Source organism: Telmatherina bonti, assembly GCF_933228915.1.
Source record: "Telmatherina bonti genome assembly, chromosome: 14".
Taxonomy (NCBI): Eukaryota; Metazoa; Chordata; class Actinopteri; order Atheriniformes; family Telmatherinidae; genus Telmatherina; species Telmatherina bonti.
This window is the reverse complement of record NC_136612.1, coordinates 506736-530610: the sequence shown is the minus strand read 5'-3', so window position 1 is coordinate 530610 and position 23875 is coordinate 506736. Positions and strand designations below refer to the sequence as shown.

At 44.6% G+C, this 23875-nt stretch overlaps 1 protein-coding gene across 1 annotated transcript in view; it reads right to left on the bottom strand.

The window, feature by feature from the left end:
* Positions 1-5055, bottom strand: part of LOC306765234 (all-trans-retinol 13,14-reductase-like) — a gene marked incomplete at both ends in the record, with an annotated part of 173112 nt that extends 168057 nt beyond the window's left edge. The window contains 4 exons of the mRNA XM_079252636.1: positions 287-389; positions 3486-3624; positions 3873-4055; positions 4890-5055. Of these exons, the coding sequence (XP_079108762.1) occupies positions 287-389; positions 3486-3624; positions 3873-4055; positions 4890-5055 (591 nt within the window). The remainder of the gene's footprint in view (positions 1-286; positions 390-3485; positions 3625-3872; positions 4056-4889) is intronic.
* Positions 5056-23875: the final 18820 nt, after the last annotated feature.

Here is a 23875-nt window from a genome sequence, read left to right as displayed (position 1 = left end):
ACAGACAGCACCTTAAGCAGAAATTATACAATGTTTTTCATGTGGTAGAAGCCAGTAAAAGAGACCAAAGCTACAAAAACAACAGCTAAACAGAGTTTAATGTCATCTGCATATCAGAGAAATCCAACAAAACCGACAAATGACCACTAATGGAGGCAAACATGGATGGAAAATATCTTGGGTCTTGCAGTCCTTCTCATGTTGAAGGATAATTATCTTAATACTCAATACATGTTTTTGTAACAATAATGAGTTATTTATTATGATTGATTACTATATCCTCTACCTTCATCAGTCTCATGAACTCATCAATGGCGCCCTCATCTCCAGGGAACTGCTTCCGCAGGCTAGCGGCCATCTCCACCTTTCCTGCATGGATATGGTACACCCTGATGGTGACATGATGGGAGAAATTAGGCAGTGGTTATGGTGGGAAATATTTTTTCATGTTTTATTTTAAAATATCTGATAAAAAGAACAACATCTAGTAAGGACTTCAGGAGCTAGTCAGGTACTTATGAGGTCACAAAGGTATACACACTGAAAAATGGTAACTAGCAAGTGTTTTGTGGTATGTTAAGTTAGTAGTACTGAACAAAGAAAACTTACATATGAATATATATTCGTAAAATATATGAATATACTTAAACCATTGTGCTTTAAAATGGTAATTACATGGCGCATGATCCCCTGGATGCTGGAAATGTGTAGAGGGAATTTGGTCAGCAGAGGGCGCTGTGGGTATTTGGTACTGTGAGCCGAGACAACGTCACTAGTAGAGTGAGGCTTGTGTTTAATTCATCAGGACCAGAAGCTGATGTTAAGTTCTGTTTCCAACAGGAATTAAGTTTCATATGCTGCACTTCGGATCGGCTTCCTTTCAGCTGTAACAGGGCTGTCAACTGGTAACAGATGCTAACACATTGACCCAAACTCCTTTTAACGGCGTGACTTTTCATTATTAGTCCTAGTTTTGTGCGAGATTCTCTTCCAAGAATAGCAGGTGAGTCTGTCTGTATGATCTGGAATTTTAGCCCACACTCTTTATCTTGGAAAGCAGCTTTCCGAGCTCTGCCTTGTCCTCTGTTGCTATTCTGTGGCAAGAGTGAGTCACTTGTTTACAGCCTGACTTACTTAGCATCCTGTCCTTGTTCGTAACTTTCAATAAGTCTCTCACTGACAGCATGTTGCACTCTGCTCCTGTATCAAGCTTCACAGTTAGCACACATTTATTTTGGGGCCATTTCCTACCATCATTGTCCATCGTTGAGACTGAATCCAGCCTACAGCTTGCACCTGTTAGCGCACCTGATCTTCACTAAAATATTCGCCTGTTTACAATGTAGAATCCTGAACAGATAAAGAAAGAAAATATACCTGCACTAGCATTTTGCCTGCAAAATTTTAAATTAATAAATTTACTATAACAAAGTTTCAACTACACACACACACACACACACACACACACACACACACACACACGCACACACACACACATCTATCTATGTATGTATGTACATACATACATAGATAGATACATTTACTGCTCAAAAACTAAAAGGAACACTAAAGTAACACGTTGTAGATCTGAATGAATGAAATATTTATTAAATACTTTGTTCTTTCCATAGTTGAATGTTCTGACAACAAAATCACACAAAATTATCAATGAAAATCAAACATATCAACCCATGGAGGTCTGGATTTGGAGTTCTACTCCAAATGAAAGTGGAAAAACACACTACAGGCTGATCCAACTTTGATGTAATGTCCTTTAAACAAGTCAGAATGAGGCTCAGTAGTGTGTGTGGCCTCCGCGTGCCTGTATGACCTCCCTACAACACCTGGGCATGCTCCTGATGAGGCGGTGGATGTTCTCCTGAGGGATCTCCTCCCAGACCTGGACTAAAGCATCCGCCAACTCCTGGACAGTCTGTGGTGCAACTTGGCGTTGGTGGATGAAGCGAGACATGATGTCCCAGATGTGCTCAGCTGGATCCAGGTCTGGGGAACGGGCAGGCCGGTCCATAACATCAATGCCTTGGTGTTGCAGGAACTGCTGACACACTCCAGCCACATGAGGTCTAGCATTGTCTTGCATTAGGAGGAACCCAGGGCCAACCGCACCAGCATATGGTCCCACAAGGGGTCTGAGGATCTCATCTCGGTACCTAATGGCAGTCAGGCTACCTCTGGCGAGCACATGGAGGGCTGTGCGGCCCTCCAAAGAAATGCCCCCCCACACCATTACTGACCCACTGCCAAACCGGTCCTGCTGGAGGATGTTGCAGGCAGCAGAACGTTCTCCACGGCGTCTCCAGACTCTGTCACGTCTGCCACATGTGCTCAGTGTGAACCTGCCTCCATCTGTGAAGAGCTCAGGGCGTCAGTGGAGAATTTACCAATCTTGGTGTTCTCTGGCAAACGCCAAACGTCCTGCACGGTGTTGGGCTGTAAACACAACCCCCACCTGTGGACGTCGGGCCCTCATACCTCCCTCATGGAGTCTGTTTCTGACTGTTGGAGCAGACACATGCACATCTGTGTCCTGCTGGAGCTCATTCTGCAGGGCTCTGGCAGTGCTCCTCCTGTTCCTCCTTGCACAAAGAAGGAGGTAGCGGTCCTGCTGCTGGGTTGTTGTCCTCCCACGGCCTCCTCCACGTCTCCTGATGTACTGGCCTGTCTCCTGGTAGCACCTCCATGCTCTGGACACGACGCTGACAGACACAGCAAACCTTCTTGCCACAGCTGGCATTGATGTGCCATCCTGGATGAGCTGCACTACCTGAGCCACTTGTGTGGGTTGTAGACTCCGTCTCATGCTACCACTAGAGTGAAAGCACCGCCAGCATTCAGACCAGAACATCAGGCAGAAAGCATCGGAACTGAGAAGTGGTCTGTGGTCAATCAGTGTTGCTTCCTAACTGGACAGTTCCATTTCACAGAAGTCTGGTTGACTTGGAGTTACATTGTGTTGTTTAAGTGTTCCCTTTATTATTTTTTAGCAGTATATATATATATATATATATATATATATATATATATATATATATATATATATATATATAGTCATCAGCAGATGTTTTATCCAAAGCGACTTATATATAGGAGTGAGAACACCACAAGCAGGAAATCAAACTGATGGAACATTGTAGGTGCTGGTGGACTGCTGGAGTCCAGTTGGACGCTGGTGTTGCCATGTTGTGCTACAGACTGTGTGTTTTTTCTTCCCCAGCCCACAATGTTTGGATTTCCATGTGATCAAAATACTTTCATTTAGGCTCAGCCATTTTGTAGGGCTAATTAACATGAGTATTTTTTAAATGTGATGGTAAAATGAATTGGATTAAGCATATTAAAAGAAGCTTGGACCGTGTAATCGTGAAAATGATTTTTTCATGTTCATTCAGACGTATGCAGTGCTGATGAAGAGTCCTGTGCATTACACTATAAACAACGCTGACAAAGCGCGGGACATGTCCTACCTGCGTTGGTCGGGCTGACCCAGGAACAGCGTGTCGTAGTGCTGCGCCAGCTTGGTGAACTGCAGCTGTCCCTGTGTGATCTGATCCAGAGCAATCCTCAGCATGCTGTTCTCATGAAGCTGGCCCAGATAATGGATACCTGATGGCAGCAGTCAATATCTGTCAGCAGCCTAACATCACACCACAAAAATAATTCCATTATTTTTCATTTCATCTAAGTTTCCTTCCAAAGCCCTTCATTCACCATCCCCTCAGCTCCGCTTGAGGATTCAGTAAATATTAAATCATCACATGATCATACCAGTTGTTCCCCTTTTGCTTTATTGTGTGTAAAAGGCATCAGCTCCAGGAGACTTTATTAGGTGTATGTTTACTGTAACAACGTACCCACATCAAACTCAAACCCCTTATTGTGAAAAGTGTGTGTGCAGCCTCCGGCCTGGTCATGTTGCTCCAGGACCACCACTCTCTTCCCAGCTCTGGACAAAAACGCAGCAGCTGCCAGGCCTCCAATGCCGCTGCCAATCACCACCGCATCCAGAGAGGGTGGGACGCGGTCTGCACCAAACCCTGTGGGCAAATTTCTCAGGTCAGTACCGTGAACAAAGACATGCTGTTAGTAAAAGCTTTGCAGTTCTCACTCATCCGAGTGTGCTGACTGCATGCACATATGTTAGGTATAAACAACGAGGAGCTGTGCATTACACTGTTTCCATGCACAACGCGGAGTCTAGAACGCCATGACACGCAGCAGGGTGCATTAAAACCATGTAAAGGTTAATCCATTAAAATTTCTATTTGCAATTAATAGTTTAATGTCCTGAGTTAACTGGTGTCTGTCTCCAAATGTTCCATTACAGCATATTTATCACTTTTTATCTGTCCTGTTTGCTCTGGTGTACTTGAAGTTATAGATACTTTAGTGAATTTTACTTTACTTTTTTTAACTGACAGCAAATGACTTCACGCATGCATACATGCATGTGCACGCTGGCACATAAAAGCCTTTCGCAGACACTGTCTGGTGTAGCGTTTCTGACAACATCACCTTTGTTCAGAAACAAACATCTAAACAGGATTAAATAATAACATTAAATAATATTAAATATCCTGCAGGGCTCCAGCAGCAAAACTGACACTGTTGCTCAATACAAAAAACAGAAAGGAGTTTTACTGCCTCATTTCTACTGAAGCTGATTTGGTTCCTCCTCGCCAAAAAGCAGTAATTTACAAGTGCATACTTAAGAAATACTGGAAATCTTCTATTATTACACTCTAATATGAGACACAGTAATATACCGTACTGTAAAACAGTAACTTAAAGTAACAGTAAGATAGTGATGGTGTAAATGAACTGTTTAGGTTTTACAGTGCATCCAGCTCTGACATCTTCCTATGTCTTACCTTTCTTCAGCCTGGCATCTCTCTGCTTGCTGTCAGTGACCAGGGGTCCCGGCGACTTCAGGTACTTCTCACTGAACACCTTGTAACGTTGTCCAGTAGCCAGGAAAAAGGCGATGAGCCCCACAACCAGCACAACGGCCAAAGTGCTGAGAAGCCACCACCACATAGCAGACAATGTTGTTCCTGCTCTGATAAGAAAAAGATCACAGTTAAGTAAGCAGGAAAGAGTAAATACAATGGTAGCAGGGTTTAGGAGGAAAAATCAGAGCTGGAAGCTGAAGAACAAGCCGAGAAGTGAATCAAAGACAGAGGAGGGGAATGCGAGGCTGAAGGGGAAAGAGGGGATGGATGGTTATTAAGAAGAAGACCAATAACATGATAGATAATGTGATAATATGTAGACGACATCTCAAAGAGAACACAAGTGGGGTAATGCATTCTCCACACCAAGCACATGAGACTGGCCGAGAAGAGAGAGCTGCTTGTTTAGCACTTGAGCAGCTTCTGTTTGAGCAGCGAGCACATCCAAAAACAATTTTAGTGCTCGTTTCAGAAAGTCCCTGAGGATGGATGTTTGGTCGTCTTTTACAAAAATCTCACTGTGCAGCTGAACTCCGTATAATTCCACGAGACACACAACGATGCTCTCAGGACGAACAAGTAGAGAAAGAAAGTTTGGTTGTCAAAAAGCCTTTGTTAAAAAACACAATGCACAAAACCAAGAACAAAAAAAAAGAAAAAACTGAAAATCACAAAACAAAAAAACCAAACTATTACAACCAGAAAGGCTGATTAAACACATCCAGCAGTAATATTCCTATAAACAGGCAGAAAACTACACCCCTCAGAAATGTAAATGCAAACAGTCCTCCCTTACTGAACACAGTACACCTCGCATCCCCCAGATTCCCACAAATGCTGCAAGACAGTCAGTGAGTCTGTAAAACTGAAACTCCAGTCCAGAGCTGCATCATCACCACATCCACCGTCCACCCACCCCTCACTAGGTTCTGCCTGGTTGTCCAGATAACCAGCTTTGTCTGTCCTGAAAGGAGATTAAGGAGCGTAGGAACATTTTTATTCTTTACAGAATAACTTGGACCATAAACAAATAAGCAAAAGGAAAATGGAACACCCAGCCCCTGACACCAAGTTCCCAACAGCTGAAAGAGCCCTGCCAGTCTACCACACAGAGTAAGCAAATGATGGACCATCTCAGGTTGTGAACAGAAAGGACAAGTCTCATCTGTGTCAGGAGGTGCACCAGATGCCCATTTGTAGCTATGGCCCCAATCCACCACTAAATGTCCCAGTCCGTTTATCAAGGAAGGCCTTGTACAGAGTCCGCCAACAGCCCTCCGAGGACATACCCCCACCAAAAACCTCACCTAGACACCATCCCCCCCACCAGAAGTCAGAGATTGGACATCTTCACACTGAAAAGTCCTTTCCAAGAGTCTGCAGGACAGACCTGTAGAATTACGTAAAACCAGACAAATCCACAGATCCAGGTTGAAATAGAAAAGAGTGTTGCCCTCTGCCTTGAGTCCAAAGCAGGTCTCAGGCTGGCAGCTCCAAACAGCCGAATTGGGGAGTCAATTTCCACCGATCCTAGTAGACATCTTCTCCATGTTGGAATCAATTCTGTGTTCCAGCTCTGGGACCGATGAAAGATGACCACTGTGGGCTAAACTGGTATCCTGCTTACGGTCGAGTCCGGTCAAGGTAAGAGTCCGTGCACTGCTAGCTCGGCACATACGTTACAGAATTCTGGCAGCCTGCCAGTTGTTGCCACAATCTCATAAGTCTTCAGCTAGATCAGGACTCCGCCAGCGCCAATCAGCAGAATCCCCATCACCGATAATCCAAAGATGTAAACATCCTCCACATCTTCAGAGGACAGAACCGTCAGACACATCGGTCTCCACCTGGCCCATGAGTCCTGAACGTATCCAGCCGGAAGCATCCACTCAGGACATGTGGGCTCCCTTCTGCCCGATCTCCAGGATGAATACTCCATGTGTGACACAACCATGCAGTGGAGGTCAGATTTTAGGTGTCATAAAAGGACTGCTGTGTTTTAAATTTGTAAGTTCAAGTTAACTGTTTAGGTTACTTTTTAGATGTTTTCTAAAAGCGAGACTGGAGTCCAGGATGATACCAAGATACTTAAAATGGATGAATAATTGCAAATTCTCTGCCTCCAAAATGATCAATGATGTACTTGGTTTAATTCAGTGTTCTCAATTCCCCCTCTCTGAGCCGTCACCTTATCGTGGTGGAGGGGTTTGTGTCCTGAAGATCCGAGCAGCTATGTTGTGTGGGGCTTTGTGCCCCTGGTAGGGTCACCCATAGCAAACAGGTGTCTAGGGGAGGGACCAGACTAAGCACGGCTCATTAACCCCTATGATGACGACAAATCTGGGCAGAAATGTTCCCTTGCCCGGACGCGGGTTACCGGGACCCCCGTCTGGAGCCAGGCCTGGGGGTGAGGTATGAGAATGAGCGTCTGGTGGCCGGGCCTTCGCCCATGGGGCCCGGTCGGGCTCAGCCCGAAAGGGTTACATGGGCCCCACCTCCCGTGGGCTCACCATCTGCGGGAGGAGCCGTAGGGGTCGGGTGCAATGTGAGTTGGGCGGCAGCAAGGGGCGGGGACCCTGGCGGTCCGATCCCCGGCTGCAGAAGCTGGCTCTAGGGACGTGGAACGTCACCTCTCTGGTGGGGAAGGAGCCTGAGCTTGTGCGCGAGGTTGAGCGGTTCCGGCTAAATATAGTTGGACTCACCTCGGCGCATGGCTTGGGCTCTGGAACCAGAACCCTCGAGAGGGGCTGGACCTTCTTCCACTCTGGAGTTGCTCATGGTGAGAGACGCCGAGCAGGTGTGGGCATTCTCATCAGCCCCCAGCTTGGTGCCTGCACGTTGGGGTTTACCCCGGTGGATGAAAGGGTAGTTTCCCTCCGCCTCCGGGTGGGGGGACGGGTCCTGACTGTTGTCTGTGCTTATGCACCGAACAGCAGTTCAGAGGACCCACCCTTTCTGGAGTCCTTGGAGGGAGTGCTGGAGGGTGCTCCTTCTGGGGACTCCATTGTTCTGCTGGGGGACTTCAATGCTCACGTGGGCAATGACAGTGAGACCTGGAGGGGAGTGATTGGGAGGCATGGTTCCCCCCCTCTGAACCCAAATGGTGTTTTGTTATTGGACTTCTGTGCTCGTCATGGATTGTCCATTACGAACACCATGTTCCAACATAAGAGTGTCCATATGTACACCTGGCATCAGGACTCCCTGGGCCGCAGTTCGATGATGGATTTTATAGTCGTATCGTCGGACCTGCGGCCACATGCCTTGGACACTTGGGTGAAGAGGGGGGCAGAGCTTCAACTGATCACCACCTGGTGGTGAGTTGGCTCAGATGGTGGGGGAGGAAGCCGGTCAGATCTGGCAGGCCCAAACGTGTTGTGAGGGTCTGCTGGGAACGTCTGGCTGAGTCCCCCGTCAGAGCGAGCTTCAACTCCCACCTTCAGCAGAGCTTCAACCATGTCCCGAGTGAGGCGGTGGACATTGAGTCTGAATGGGCTGTGTTCCGTGCCTCTATTGTTGAGGCGGCCAGCCGGAGCTGTGGCTGTAAGGTCGTTGGAGCCTGTCGTGGCGGTAATCCCAGGACTCGTTGGTGGACACCAGCAGTGAGGGATGCCGTCAAGCTGAAGAAGGAGTCCTATCGGGCCTTCTTGGCCTGTGGGACTCTGGAGGCAGCTGATGGGTACCGACAGGCTAAGCGGCATGCGGCTTCAACTGTCGCCAAGGCAAAACCTTGGGGATGGAAGAAGTTTGGCGAGGCCATGGGGAAAGACTTCCGGACGGCTTCGAGGAGATTCTGGTCCACCATCCGGCGGCTCAGGAGGGGGAAGCAGTGCTGCATCAACACTGTGTACAGTGGAGGTGGGGAGCTGCTGACCTCAACTCGGGACGTTGTGGGTCGGGGGAGGGAATACTTCGAAGACCTCCTCAATCCTACCAACACGTCTTCCGATGAGGAAGCAGAGCTGGTGGACTGGAGTCAGGGGTCCTGGAGAGGAGGATCCGCCGGATAGTCGAATCTCGGATTGAGCAGTGTGGTTTCCGCCCTGGTTGCAGAACAGTGGACCAGCTCTATACCCTCTTTGGGGTCCTGGAGGGGGCATGGGAGTTTGCCCAACCAGTCTACATGTGCTTTGTGGACCTGGAGAAGGCATTTGACCGTGTCCCCCGGGGACTCCTGTGGGGGGTACTCCAGGAGTATGGGGTGCCGGCCCCCCTTGTACGAGCTGTCTGGTCCCTGTACGAATGGTGTCAGAGCTTGGTCCGCATTGCCAGTAGTAAGTCGGGTTCGTTTCCGGTTGGACTCCACCAAGGCCCTTTATCACCGATTCTGTTCATAACTTATATGGACAGAATTTCTAGGTGCAGCCGAGGTGTTGAGGGGATCCAGCTTGGTGGCCTCAGGATTGGGTCCCTGCTCTTTGCAGATGACGTGGTCCTGTTGGCTTCATCTGGTCGTGATCTCCAGCTCTCGCTTGAGCGATTCGCTGCCGAGTGTGAAGCGGCTGGGATGAGAATCAGCCCCTCCAAATCTGAGACCATGGTCCTCAGCCGGAATAGGGTGGATTGCCCTCTCCGGGTCGGGAGTCAGGTCCTTCCTCAAGTGGAGGAGTTTAAATATCTCGGGGTCTTGTTCACGAGTGAGGGAAGGATGGAGCGTGAGATGGACAGATGGATCGGTGTGGCGTCTGCAGTAATGCGGACTCTGCACCGGTCTGTCGTGGTGAAGAAGGAGCTGAGCCAGAAGGCGAAGCTCTCGATTTACCAGTCGATCTACGTTCCTACCCCTCACCTATGGTCATGAGCTGTGGGTCGTGACCGAAAGAAGGAGATCTGGTATACAGGTGGCTGAAATGAGTTTCCTTCGCAGGGTGGCCAGGCTCTCCCTTATAGATAGGGTGAGGAGCTCAGTCATCCGGGAGGAGATCAGAGTAGAGCCGCTGCTCCTCCGCATCGAGAGGAACCAGTTGAGGTGGCTCGGGCATCTGGTCAGGATGCCTCCTGGACCTCCCTGGTGAGGTGTTCCAGGCACGTCCCTCTGGGAGGAGACCCCGGGGAAGACCCAGGACACGCTGGAGGGATTATATCTCTCAGCTGGCCTGGGAACGCCTCGGGATCCCCCCGCAGAGTTGGCAAATGTGTCTGGGGAGAGGGAAGTCTGGGCTTCCCTGCTTAGGCTGCTGCCCCCGCGACACGACCGCAGATAAGTGGCAGAAGATGAAGATGAAGTTTCTCAATTCTGGTCCTCAGGCCCCCCTCCCTGTATGTTTTATAGGTAACCCTACTTTAACACACCTGAATGAAATAAGGGATCGTTAACAGGCTGCAAAGAACTTGAAGTTCAGTAATCTGACTCAAATGCAGGGCGGGGGGGCTGAGCACTGAAATTGAGAAACACTGTTTTAATTGATTACTTATTGGTGTTCCTCTGGATATTTTTATGTAAACAACATGCAAACATTCATTCATTCATTCATTTTCCGAACCGCTTATTCCAATTCAGGGTCGCGGGGAAGCTGGAGCCCATCCCAGCCGGCCCTGGGCGACAGGCAGGGTACACCCCGGACAGCTCGCCAGTCCATCGCAGAACATGCAAACAGTTCTTGCTTTATAGATTTATAAATTATTTATTATATTGAAGAGTGCAGTATCATCCACATACATCACCAAATGAAGTTCAGGGTAAACAACAGGGAGGTTGTTAATATAAAGAAGCGTAGTAAAGGTCCCAGGACAGAGTCCTGTGGGACACCATCATTACAGTTGTGATAAGAGGATTTGACACCATCTATACTGGCACATCGTGTTGTCCATGTGACCTAAACTAGGACGAGGCACACAAAGAAATTGAAATGCATTAGCTTAGTCATGGTTCACTGTGTCAAATGACATGTAAAAACACAGCTCCAACATAAGGGTTCCTATCCAGCAAACATGTAACCTTCTCAATAAAAACCAGGAAGCTGCTTCTGTGGAGCGGTTCCATGTATTCTTTCCCAACCAGTATCATGTAAGTAAAGGTTTATTTATACAGCACCTTTCAAGATAACAATCACAAAGTGCTTTACAATAAAACACAAAAACTTTAAACAAAACATGAAGAAAAACAAATTAAAGTAAAAGTAAGAATAAAAAGATGTGTTTTAAATGCTTTAGAGATCAGAGATTTTTGTTTCCTGTTTTGTGGGTGATCACCTCTGTGCAACACCTCTGTCATGAAGCAAGGTGATTTGGGTGATTAAGCTGCCAGCCATGTGTTTTTCAGCTCGCTGTGAAGAAAGGCCATTTCCAGCTTTGTGGAGGCCCTGGGCAAGATGCTGTTTGGGGGCCTGTAGTTTGTCAAACTGTGATGAAGAGATTAATAATCCTCTAGATGGTCTACTAAGATGCCACCATCTATTACACTTCATAAGCAAAAGAGGTTGCAGTTCAAATGAAACATGTTAAGTTGAGCCACTCAGCAAGTTAAACTGTTTAAGAAAACACTATCATACAAGGAAAAGAGCTGTCTATATGTCAATAAATAGAAAATATTAAGTATCTTTAGTTTTTTTTTTTTTACTTTAAGTAAGAAAATCCAACAGACAAACAATTAATACTAGATAAGTATTAAGTATTAATACTAATACTTAATTACCTTAGTCTTACACTTATTGGCATAACACCCAACAAGAACACACATTATTCCCAGGAACAGTCACAGGGCATTGTCCTCAAAATGTTGCTTCCTGGCTGTTTTATTTATAAAGTCATCAATAAGTCCTCATATGACGGCTGTTTGACCGGTTCATGGTTGAAGTTGAGGACTGCCAGACCACCGAGGCGATGCTGTTGCATGGATGACCTTAGGTAGTTCTTGATGAGCTTCAGCTTTGAGAAGCGCCTCTCTGCTGAGGCCACAGTTACAGACAGAGTTCAGAATCAATGTCTGGTGCTCCAAATATGTTGCTCCTGTAAAGACAAAGCTCATTAGATCATCAAGCAAAATACATCATGAGTGCATATTCCTACTTTAATATAACAGTTGTGTTGCTGTAACACAGGAATATTAAATTTGTTTTTATTTTAAACATTGTGATTGCAGTGTCACATTAAAGATTTTACCCAATTACAAAATGTTCACTTTTAAGAGTTTTTGTATTAGTTTACACACTGTACCAGTTAAATTAATAAAATGAAGAAAATAAATGATCCACTGCCACAATAGCCTATCATAGTCAACACCATAAACAGCACAGGAACACATGGTTGGACAGTCCAACATGACAGGACAGGAGAACACGGTTGGAAAGGACAACATGGCAGAAAAGACTAACATGAAAGGGCAAACCAATATGGTAAGACAGGACAGGAAAACATAACAGGAACAAGGTTAGGAGGACTGTTACCAGGCTGGACTGTTCAGGCTTGGTGTTCTGAGAACCAGGTCTGTGAGTTATTAAATTAAACTGCGTAAAGAATAACTGCCAGCAAGCCTGGTGGGAGTTAAGTCTGTTGGCATTCTGAATATAAGTCAAGTTCTTGTGATCAGTCCAAACCAGAAACTGATGCTCAGCACCCTCCAGGCAGTGCCTCCATGTTTCCAGGACTAATTTGACTGCGAGCAGCTCCCTGTTGCCCACATCATGTTTTTCCAGTAATGTGGTTAAAGCCCCGATAGTCAATGCAGGGCCGTAATGACTTATCTTTCTTCTCCACAAAGAAGAAGCCTGCACCGAGAGGGGAGGATGATGGCCAGATTATCCCCGACGCAAGCGATTCACCTATGTACTGTTCCATGGATTCTCTCTCAAGTCGAGGCAAGCTGTATAGACTGGAAGAAGGGAGCTGAGCCCCAGGAAGGGGATCAATGGAGCAGTCATAAGGGCGGTGGGGTGGCAAAGATAGCGCCTTAGACTTACTAAAAACCTCTGCCAGATCACGATACTGAGAAGGTACAGCCAGAAGGTCAGGAGACTCCAGAGCTAGAGTGGTGCTTGCCTGAGTGGAGAAGGGTGCAGAACGGAGACAAAAAGCATGGCAGTCAGCACTCCAACTCAGAACTCTCTCCGACCGCCAATCAATGTGCGGGTTATGACAACGAAGCCAAGGAAAAGGGAGCTGATGGGGAAGTAATTGTAAAAAACCCACAACCGCTCACGGTGGTTGCCGGAAGTGATTACCTCAACTGGAAGTGTTTGGTGAGTCACCCGAGCCAGGAGCCGGCTGTAGAGTGCGATCACTTGGACGGGTACTTCTAGAGGCGAGGAAGAAAGCTGCCACTTACTACAGAGTTCAGCATCAATAAAATTACCGTCTGCACCGGAGTCCACAAGGGCTGAAACTGAAACAGAAGAAGAATTAACATTCATGGTGCAATGAAGCAAAAACCGGGATTTGCTAACATGGCTGGGCTCACCAATAACCTTGGCTCTATGGGTGAGCTCCCCCTTTGACAGCTTTGAACAGGTCGGGATTCGGTGACCAAGTTCCCCACAATACAAGCATCTACCCTCCCTAACCCTGCGCTCTCTTTCCTCTGGAGAGAGGTGAGTCCTGCCCAGCTGCATCGGCTCTGAGGAATCCAAGGGGGAGCCACTGTTAGTGGAAGGGGGTGGAAACCCCTGGAAGGCTGGTTGAGTAACCGCAGGTGAAGACAACGGCGACAGGCCGAGCTGGTCGACTTTGTCTCTCAAGGCGGCGTTCCTGCAGTCGGTTGTCCAGTCGGATGGTAAGAGTGATGAGGGCGTTGAGATCAGGAGGCTCATCCCGGGAAGCGAGCTCATCCTTGAGTTGATCACTGAGTCCCGGAAGGTAGATGCTTCGTAGAGCACCCTCGTCCCAACCAGTCTCCGCAGCCAGGGTCCGGAACTGGATGGAGTAGTCTGCCACGGAGTTCGTGCCTAGGGAAAGCCAGAGAAGACGTTGAGGGACATTTCCGGCATAGTCTGGAAGATCAAAAACAGCTCAGAAGTCCTCCAAAAAACTCCCAAGAGAACGGGAAGCCAAAGGCTGGCTGGACTCCTCTGCCCATGCCAGTGCACGGCCCAGAAGGAGACCCACGATGAAGAAAATCTTTGCCCTGTCTGTGTGGTAGGACTGAGGCTGCAAAGCAAAAATGTGGGAGCACAGCAAGAGTAAACCCCAGCATTTCCCCAGAGTTCCATCATATGGCTCGGAGGTGGCCACGCGGGGCTCCAATTGGGGTTGTGGCAGAGGTGAGGCTGCAGGAACAGAACGAGAGGCGAGGTCAGACACATGCAAACAGAGTTCACTAACTTGTTGCCGTCAACGTGGATTCTCAGCTTGGAGGGTGTTCAGGGTCTGCTCATGTTGTCCCAGTAGTGTGCTCTGACGGGAGGTCCTGGGTGTGAGTCTGCTGGATCCATCAATGGCAAGCTCTTCTGTTATGGCTGATCGCCGGATACAGGAACGGATCCAAACGCAAGACTCACATTAACTGATTTTATTCTTTGACAAGGAGAACCAAAAAAGGCTGTGGCAGAAAGCCGCAGAAGATTGTAAGAAAAAAACAAGACACTAGCTAATAATTTTCGAGGATCTGCAGCCGCAGGTAGAGTCCAGAGCTGAGTGGGGAGAGGAGAAGCTGAGGAGCTTGCACCAGCAGTGAGCAGGTAGGAGGTTTAAAAGCAGGTGGTCAACGAGGGAATGAGTTGCATGTGAGGCATTTTACACAGGTGATAATCAGCTCTGGAGTCAGCCAGCAGCTGCAGAGGCCAGAGTGTGCCTGAAAGAAAAGAAATAAATAATGAAACACAGAACTCATGTAAAGAAAGGGCCAGTTCATAACAGTTTCTATATTTTGATGCCTTCAAATAATCTAAATAACTACAGTGGGATGTGACTGCAAAGGAACAAGACAAGTTTATTCCAATTTATAACAGTAAAAAAATATGCAGATCAGTTCTTTATACAGTCCAGTCTAATTCTACGTACATAGTGAAAACTGCTACCTGGCCTGTTCATAAAGTGCAAAAATAATTAAATAATAAAGACCTGTAACAGTACAGGTATTCTGTTACCTGAAACAGTGCAGGTATTATCGAATCAAATTAAATCAAAGTTTATTTGTACAGCACCTTTCATACAAGAAGCAGCTCAAAGTGCTTTACATATATTAAAACAAAAGTAAACCAAATAGACACATCATCGTTCAAACACACACTTACACACCCCCAAACTCATGTTGCCTGATAAAGCTTCTAAAATAGTCTTCTGTCTCTTTAACTGACAGTAATAATAATAATAATAATAGTAAAAGAATAAACATAAACGAGATAACATCTGGCTTGGCAAACTGTAAGGAAACGATATCCTGGACCGAAACGGCCAGGACTTGGGGTTGGCTCTGATCTGTACTACAGCCAAATAGTTGTAATACAGCGGCCAACCTGTCAGAGGCCATCCCCATGGCAACGACCCGGCAAACTGAGTAGGCAAGGCCCCCAGCGTGGTGGATCCCCATGAGGAAAACATTGGACTAACAGAACTTAAGATCAGACAAGACTAAGACCTACAGGGAAGCAGCTAAGAACACAAAATAAACAAATAAATAAAAACATATTAAAAGTAAGCATAAGAATAAAAAAATTTATAAATAAAGCAATAAAATTAGATCAAATTAAACAGGTAAAATAGAACAATAATAAAAACAACAATAATAAATACACAATCCTTACATAGACTAAAAACCAGATAAGATCTAAAAGCTGAACTAAAAGGTCTTGAGCCTCTTTTTTAAAAACATCAACAGTCTCTGCAGCCATAAGGCTCTCCGGCAGGCTGTTCAACAGACGGGGACCATCGTGATGAAAAGAGGTCTCACCGTAACTTTTGGTTCTTACTTTAGGAACATGTAAAAGGCCGGTATCAGAGGACCTCAGGGTCCGCCAGGGCTCATTTCTTAAAAGGATGTCAGATAAATAAGAATCCCATTTAAGACATTTAAAAATCACTGAAAGGATCTTAAAATCAATCCTGAAATGCGCAGGGAGCAGCGATTCTAAAATAGGTGTAATGTTTTCTCTGGTCCTCGTCAGAACTCGTCCCGCCGAGTTCTGGAGAAATTGTAGGCTGGAAATGGACTTTTTAGGAAGCCCAGAGAGCAAGACATTACAATAATCTAATCTACAAGAAATAAAAGCATCAGCATCTCTGTGCTGGCAGGAGAGAGAAACTATCGACTCTGGCGATGTTCTTTAGATGATAAAATCTTTGTGACGTTTCGGATGTGTGGAATAAAATCCAGCTCAGAGTCAAATAAAACACCCAGATTTCTCACACTGTTAGAAGCTTTATGTGAAATGATCTCTCTTGTCTTCAGGACCAATAATTAAAACCTCAGTCTTGTCCTGGTTGAGCTGTAAGAAGTTCTCTGCCATCCATGACTTCCTATCTAAAATACAGTTTAAAAGGGTGTTAACTGGCTCATCAGGAGACACAGCGATGTAAAGCTGCGTATCATCTGCATAGCTGTGAAAAGCAATGCCGTGTCTCCTGATGACGTCCCCAAGGGGCAACATGTACAGACTAAAAAGTATCGGGCCTAAAATTGATCCTTGGGGAACTCCACATGTAATTCCATGGGTCCTTGAGGACCAAGTATCCATATTTACAAAGAACTGTCGGCCTGTGAGATAGGAGTGAAACTATTTCAAGACAGTTCCTGAGACGCCCACCAGCCATTTCAGTCTGTTTAATAACATATGGTTTACTGTGTCTAAGGCGGCACTGAGATCCAGGAGAACCATGAAGGAAAGCTTCTGTGAATCTAAATTACATCTAAGATCATTAACGATTTGTAAAAGGGCCGTCTCGGTTCTGTGGTTCATCCTAAAGCCAGACTGATATTTTTCCAAGATATTGTTTTTATTCAGGAACTCCTGTAATTGAATAGAAACGTTTTCTGTCAATTGACTTAGAAATGGTAAACTGGATACAGGTCTATAATTGTCAAGAGTGTTTGGATCCAAGTGATTCTTTTTCAGAAGGGCCTCACCACCGCTGTTTTAAAAGCTGATGGAAAGACACCTGTCTGAAGAGAGTACTTCATTATGTTTAAACGCTCCGGCTCACAGAAACCATAAAACATTTTTAACAGCGATGTGGGAATGGGGTCTAAAAGCAGGGTGTTGGGTTTAACTGGGAGAAAACTCCTCTAAGAATCTTTGCATCAACCAGAACAACACTCTCCAGTTTTTACCAGCGTTTCCGGTAAAAACGATGCTTCAGATCTGGTAAAATCAACATTGCGTTGAGATAAAAGATTCGATTTAAAAGCATTGATCTTACTTCTGAAGTGGTCTACGAAGTCCTTGCTTGCAGCGTCCGATGGCGGCACGCAGGACTTGTTACTGTGTTCATTAAAAGGTTGATTGTCTTAAAAAGGAATTTGGAATATTCTGATTGACTGTAATGAGATTTGAAAAATAAATGCTTCTTGCCTGATTAACTGTCTTATTTTAAATTTTGAGCTGTTCCTTAAAAATGTCCAAGTGTACAATTAATTTAGTTTTCCTCCATTTTCTCTCTGCTCTTCTGCAGCATCTTTTAGGATCTCTGATTTCCTCATTTATACAGGGTGGTGTTGGTCTGGATCTTATCGTTTTAGTTCTAAGTGGAGCTATAAAGCTGATCGCTGATTTAATTTAGGTGTTAAAATTATTGACAGTAGAGTCACAGGATGCAGGTAAAATCAGGAGTTTGGTTGAAAATATCTATATGTAATGGTGGTACGATCAGAATAGAATAAATGATCTGGTGGAGCACACTATTGCCAAGGAGGATTACAGCAAGCCAGTTTTAAAATAATTTATTTTAAAACAAAAGTTTTTAAAAAATGCCCAGTAAAATAAAACTTAAGTTCTGTAAAAATTAAACTGGCTAAAACCAGTTAAAGAATAAAACAAATGGTGTCGTCCAGGCCCAGAGTAGGGAGAGTCCTGCAGGCTGTTGGCTAGGCCACCATTAAAAGCGGGGATCTCGCATGACGGCACGCACCAGGCTACCTGAAAGGACAAAACATATGCCAGCACAGAGGGTACTCTGGCGGGAGCCTTAAGCTGCTTAGGCAGGGTGTGGCTACGATACTTACACGGCAGGCAGAGTTCTCCTCTGCCCTTGCGTGTATTCAACGTCGCCACACACTCACTCGTCCGACCCCTCCGGCTGGTCCAGATCCCGATCCTGACACACTGGGAAATACAGCTGGCACATATCGGCTGCCTCGAATGCCTCTCCTCCCAGTGTGTCTGCGATGCCTGGTGCATGCAGCTTCTTCAAAACGAGGTGCTGTCTTTTCTGCTCCATGACTGTCCCTTCTTATACCCGCAGGTGAACTGCAGCAGGTGTGCTGATTCAATCAGCAGTCAGTGATTATAGCAACAAGGGGGGTTATGTTTACTTGCATAAAAACACAGCAAACCAACACACAAATAAAAATGTATATATAAAAATTAATAATGTGTATATAAATGTGTCCTCTGTTGAGTAGGCTGCGTGACATGCTGTTTAAATGCTCTAAAGATTTAAAAAGTTACATAAAGTTCTGAGCTCCTATCAACATGTAAGTTAAAATCACCAGCAATTAAAATATCAATGTATTCAATGAGTATGGTAGTGAAAAGATCAGAGAGTTCTTGAATAAAAGAGAAGGGAGGCTGAGGCGGTCCGTATACAGTCATGCATAAAACTGGTGGGTTGCTAAAAACAAATGCATAATGCTCAAATTTAGTATAGTTATTTAAAGTAATTCTTTTAGTTAAAATTGAGTTATGAGCAATTCTTCTTCTTCTGCCATCCCTGACTGAAAATGAGGAATTAAAATTTGGTGGTGAGGTGTCGGTGAGAGTAATAGGAGTGTCAGTGCCAAGCCAGGTTTCAGTTAAAACGAGACAGTCGATATTATTTTCTCAAATTAAATAATTGATTATAAACATTTTATTTGAAAGAGCCCTAACATTTAAAAGAGCCATTTTAAGAAGTCTTGTTGCAGTCTTAACAGATGATGGTGTATTGGTATTAATGGTATAAAGATTATTTGGATGATAGAATTTTGTGGAATAGTGAATACATTTCCGACTAGTGAGGATGACCGGAACGGGGTGAGTATGGGAAAAACTAGGGCTGGACTGAAGTGGTTATATTTGGGACAAAATCTGGGGTAAAAGATAGAGACCACAAGGGGGAGCTGATGGGAACTGAATGAGAATGTCCAGCTGAGGAAAACAGGTCAGAAGAAGAGTCCGGGCCAGCAGGTAAATGGGTCGTGTGGTTCAGTCAGTCAGCCTGAAAACAATGGATGAAGTAAAATATATCGTCTTTTAAAACCCGACTGCCCAACCTGTATGGGTGCAGACCATCCATCCTAAGGAGGGATGGTTGGTTCAGGAACAGATTAAAATGGTCAATAAAAACAGCGCTAAACGTTGGTTATGCTTACTGGAGCTCAGGCTGTTTAACATCACCAGGCTACTGTTGAGGCTCAGTGTGCGGCTAAAGCGACTGTTGCCTCTTCTGAATGGAGCAATCGGTCTGGATATAAAAACATTTTTGCCACTGTTTATTAGAAAATTTAAAAGCATAATAAAATCGTGCTTTAAGATCTCCGATGTTTGGTCGTGGATGTTGTTTTACCCGACATTGATGACCACATTCTGGACACAGGGGAACTCTTCCAGCAGGTCAGGAATTAAAGCCAGGATGTCCGACACCTTCGCGCCTGGAAAACACTGGGTCACAGCGTACTTGCTACTGATGTTGCTCACCATGGAGTCTCCAATGATCAGGGTGGATGGAGATGGCTCGGCCGGTGCAACGAAAACACTGACTGACAACTTTTGGAGCCAGTGTGAAACTTACCTTAGCCTTCCAGGAGCAACCAACGGGTGAAGGGGTTGCCAGACAGGAATTTGTGACCAGAGATGGAAAATCTTGGAGATCAAGGATGGCAAATCTGTTTTCCAGCGGGAGGGGACAGGTTGAACGCAATTGTTTATGTCCCCAGCTCTTGTTGTGAGCCCCAACCTCTGTCCATTGATTGGATGGCAGCAGAGTTTGGCTTGCCAGGGCTTTGGGTTTAGCCCCAAGTTGATGCCAGGGGTCCTCACTGGGCTCCTATGAAATCCCAGCAGTAGGGTTTGTGAATGGAGCGGAACCAGAAGGCGCGCGTCCCGCAGCAGCTACAAGTGGAGCAGTAGCCGGTCATCCAGTGAGCCATCGGGGGAGGAAACACCGGGGTGCATCGGCTGGGAAGGAGTGCAGGCCCCGGGTGCAGGAGCATCCGTTCAGTACGGCAGAGTGTCAGCTCGTTTGGCGCTTGTAGCTGAAGTCTGAGTTCTACCTAGGATGACAGTCAAGATGTCACTCAGCCTCCTGGATCTTGTACAGATTGGATACCCTCTGTTCAAGCTCAGTGATCTTTTTACTGAAGATATTACAGCTCTCACAACTGGATGGTAAGGTAAGTGGATCCATCAGATACAACTTTCAAGAAAAATGTGTAAAAAGGTCTGTAAAAAGGTCTGATTTGACAAATTCCACAGAGCTTCTCACTAGTAAAGAATGTCAGAAAGAACATCAACCGCCAAAATGCTACGCATGCATTGTACGTCAGTAGGACTTCAAGTTGCTCAGGTATTATCTTACCTAACAGTACAGAGATTATCTTACCTAACAGTACTGGTATTATGTTACCTAACAGTACAGGTATTATGTTACCTAACAGTACAGGTATTATCATACCTGAAAGTACAGGTATTATCTTACCTAACATTACAGGTATTATCTTACCTGACAGTACAGGTATTATCTTACCTGACAGTACAGGTATTATGTTACCTAACATTACAGGTATTATCTTACCTGACAGTACAGGTATTATGTTACCTAACATTACAGGTATTATCTTACCTGACAGTACAGGTATTATCTTACCTAACATTACAGGTATTATGTTACCTAACATTACAGGTATTATCTTACCTGACAGTACAGGTATTATCTTACCTAACAGTACAGGTATTATGTTACCTAACAGCACAGGTATTATCTTACCTGACAGTACAGGTATTATCTTACCTAACAGTACAGGTATTATGTTACCTAACAGTACAGGTATTATCATACCTGACAGTACAGGTATTATCTTACCTAACAGTACAGGTGCGATGTTACCTGTAACAGTACAGGTATTATCTTACCTGACAGTACAGGTATTATGTTACCTAACATTACAGGTATTATCTTACCTGACAGTACAGGTATTATCTTACCTAACAGTACAGGTATTATGTTACCTAACATTACAGGTATTATCTTACCTGACAGTACAGGTATTATGTTACCTAACATTACAGGTATTATCTTACCTGACAGTACAGGTATTATCTTACCTGACAGTACAGGTATTATCTTACCTAACAGTACAGGTATTATGTTACCTAACATTACAGGTATTATCTTACCTGACAGTACAGGTATTATGTTACCTAACATTACAGGTATTATCTTACCTGACAGTACAGGTATTATCTTACCTGACAGTACAGGTATTATCTTACCTAACAGTACAGGTATTATGTTACCTAACATTACAGGTATTATCTTACCTGACAGTACAGGTATTATGTTACCTAACATTACAGGTATTATCTTACCTGACAGTACAGGTATTATCTTACCTAACATTACAGGTATTATGTTACCTAACATTACAGGTATTATCTTACCTGACAGTACAGGTATTATCTTACCTAACAGTACAGGTATTATGTTACCTAACAGCACAGGTATTATGTTACCTAACATTACAGGTATTATGTTACCTAACAGTACAGGTATTATGTTACCTAACAGTACAGGTATTATGTTACCTGACAGTACAGGTATTATGTTACCTAACAGTACAGGTATTATGTTACCTGTAACAGTATAGGTGTGGTTGTGGAAACAACCCTTTGTTGTGCCAGGCAGATGTAAACAGGGAACAGAATGACCTGACACACACTGATATTAAGCAGATGTGAACTTGGGAGGAAAAGCATGTTGGAATGAAGGGGGTATATTTATACACCCAATTCAAGGCAAAAGCTCAGACTCTGCGCGGCTCCCTCTTAACACAATGCATGCTTGTATCTTTACCATTTTGTAATAAATCTATGTTAAATATCCGACCCGGGTCAGTCATCTCTTCTTGGGGTGACATGACGATTGTAGTCAGCTCTAATGCTTTTTTGGGTTGTAAGATGGTCGGCTCAGCTCTCAACATCCACCTAGGTATTGTATCCTTCTGAGTGGGAATTTAATCTAATTAGATTCTCCTCATTTTTGGTGACCCCTGACGTATTATAAAAATTGAACTGACGGTGCGATTGAGTGATGGAGAGACAGTCAAGCGATACACAAGTGAGAGCGGGTTGGCACCCCAGTAGACACGGTGAGCACTACAACTTATCTAAAAAGTGATACAGAGGGAGCCTGAGAGACATAACCATTTAGAGAAGCAGCACTAGTATGCAACTTAATTTATCACAGTAATGCATCAGGATTCAAACTCACAAATATCTGAACAAGAGCCCATTTCTTTAACCACTACACCAGCACAGCTGTCCTCTGTGCTTTAGCAGAATTGTCTAAATATTTTATCATTGGAATGGGAATTTTTTTATTTTACAATTCCTTCAGTGTGTAATCGGCAAAAGAGCTTAAGATTTAAATGTGTAAAGTAGCACACAAGATCTATCAGACATAGATCAGCATAAGGACAATAAGTACAACCATCTGATATGATTTATGAAAATCCAGCACCTGGATTTGAACTCACAACCTTTTGAATGAAGAGGCTATTCATTTCACCACTATGCCACCACAGATGGATTTCCATACATTGAGAAAAACTTGAATAACTTAAAAAGTTTAAATGTCACAAAGACCAAAAGTCGTAGAACATATCTCCTGAATGGCCTGAAGAGTTTGATACTTGAATGGTTGAAGTGAGACAAATGGTGCAGGAGGAGTAGGGTTTCAAAGATTTTGCAAAAAAGACAATGGAGACCGGGACCGAGACAAACCGGACACTGCAAACCAGTGCAGAGCTCCGAGCCCCCATTGAAGCTGTTTTCAGTTCAATATGCAAAAACTGACCAATCGCCGTCCGGAATTTTTTCAACGTACAATCTGGATTGGGTTTGAAGGACTTTTTATCCAACCACAAGGCTGAATTTATTTTTACAAAATGCTAAATATCTAAAAAACTACACAGATTTGAAACGACAAAAGTCCTAGCACACTTCTCCTGAAGGAGCTGCAGGGTTTAAGATCTAAATGGTTGCAGTGACTTGAACAGCGTAGGAGGAGTAACATGACAAAATTTGGCAGAATAATAAAAATGGCTTAATAGGATCTCTATAATGTGAATGCCCGGCATTCACATTAATAAGATGTAAAGAACAGGAACTCAATTAATGTGGATGCACCATGGGCATTCACATTAATAACAAAAGGACAGTAATTCAAAGGGACAATAACACCCTCAATTAAAGTAACAGCTGTGATCAAAGTTAACAAAATACTTGCCATAACCGGGGTATACTTATGCCATACGATACAAAATTATATAATACTGCATATATATATATATATATTTATATATATATATATATATATATATATATATATATATATATATATATATATATATATATATATTATAGAGAGCAGACCCAGGAGGAGAGGCTGGAGAGAGAAGAGAACAAGCCAACCTAATAAAAAAGGGACGACGGACGACCCATGCTAGAGGGAAGTACCCGGATCATATTCATTTAATTGAGACCTGGAGAAGGTTAACCCAAGAGCCAAGAAGCCTTGTGTTCTATGTTATTTCCTCCCTCCCTGGACCAGGCCTCAAGACA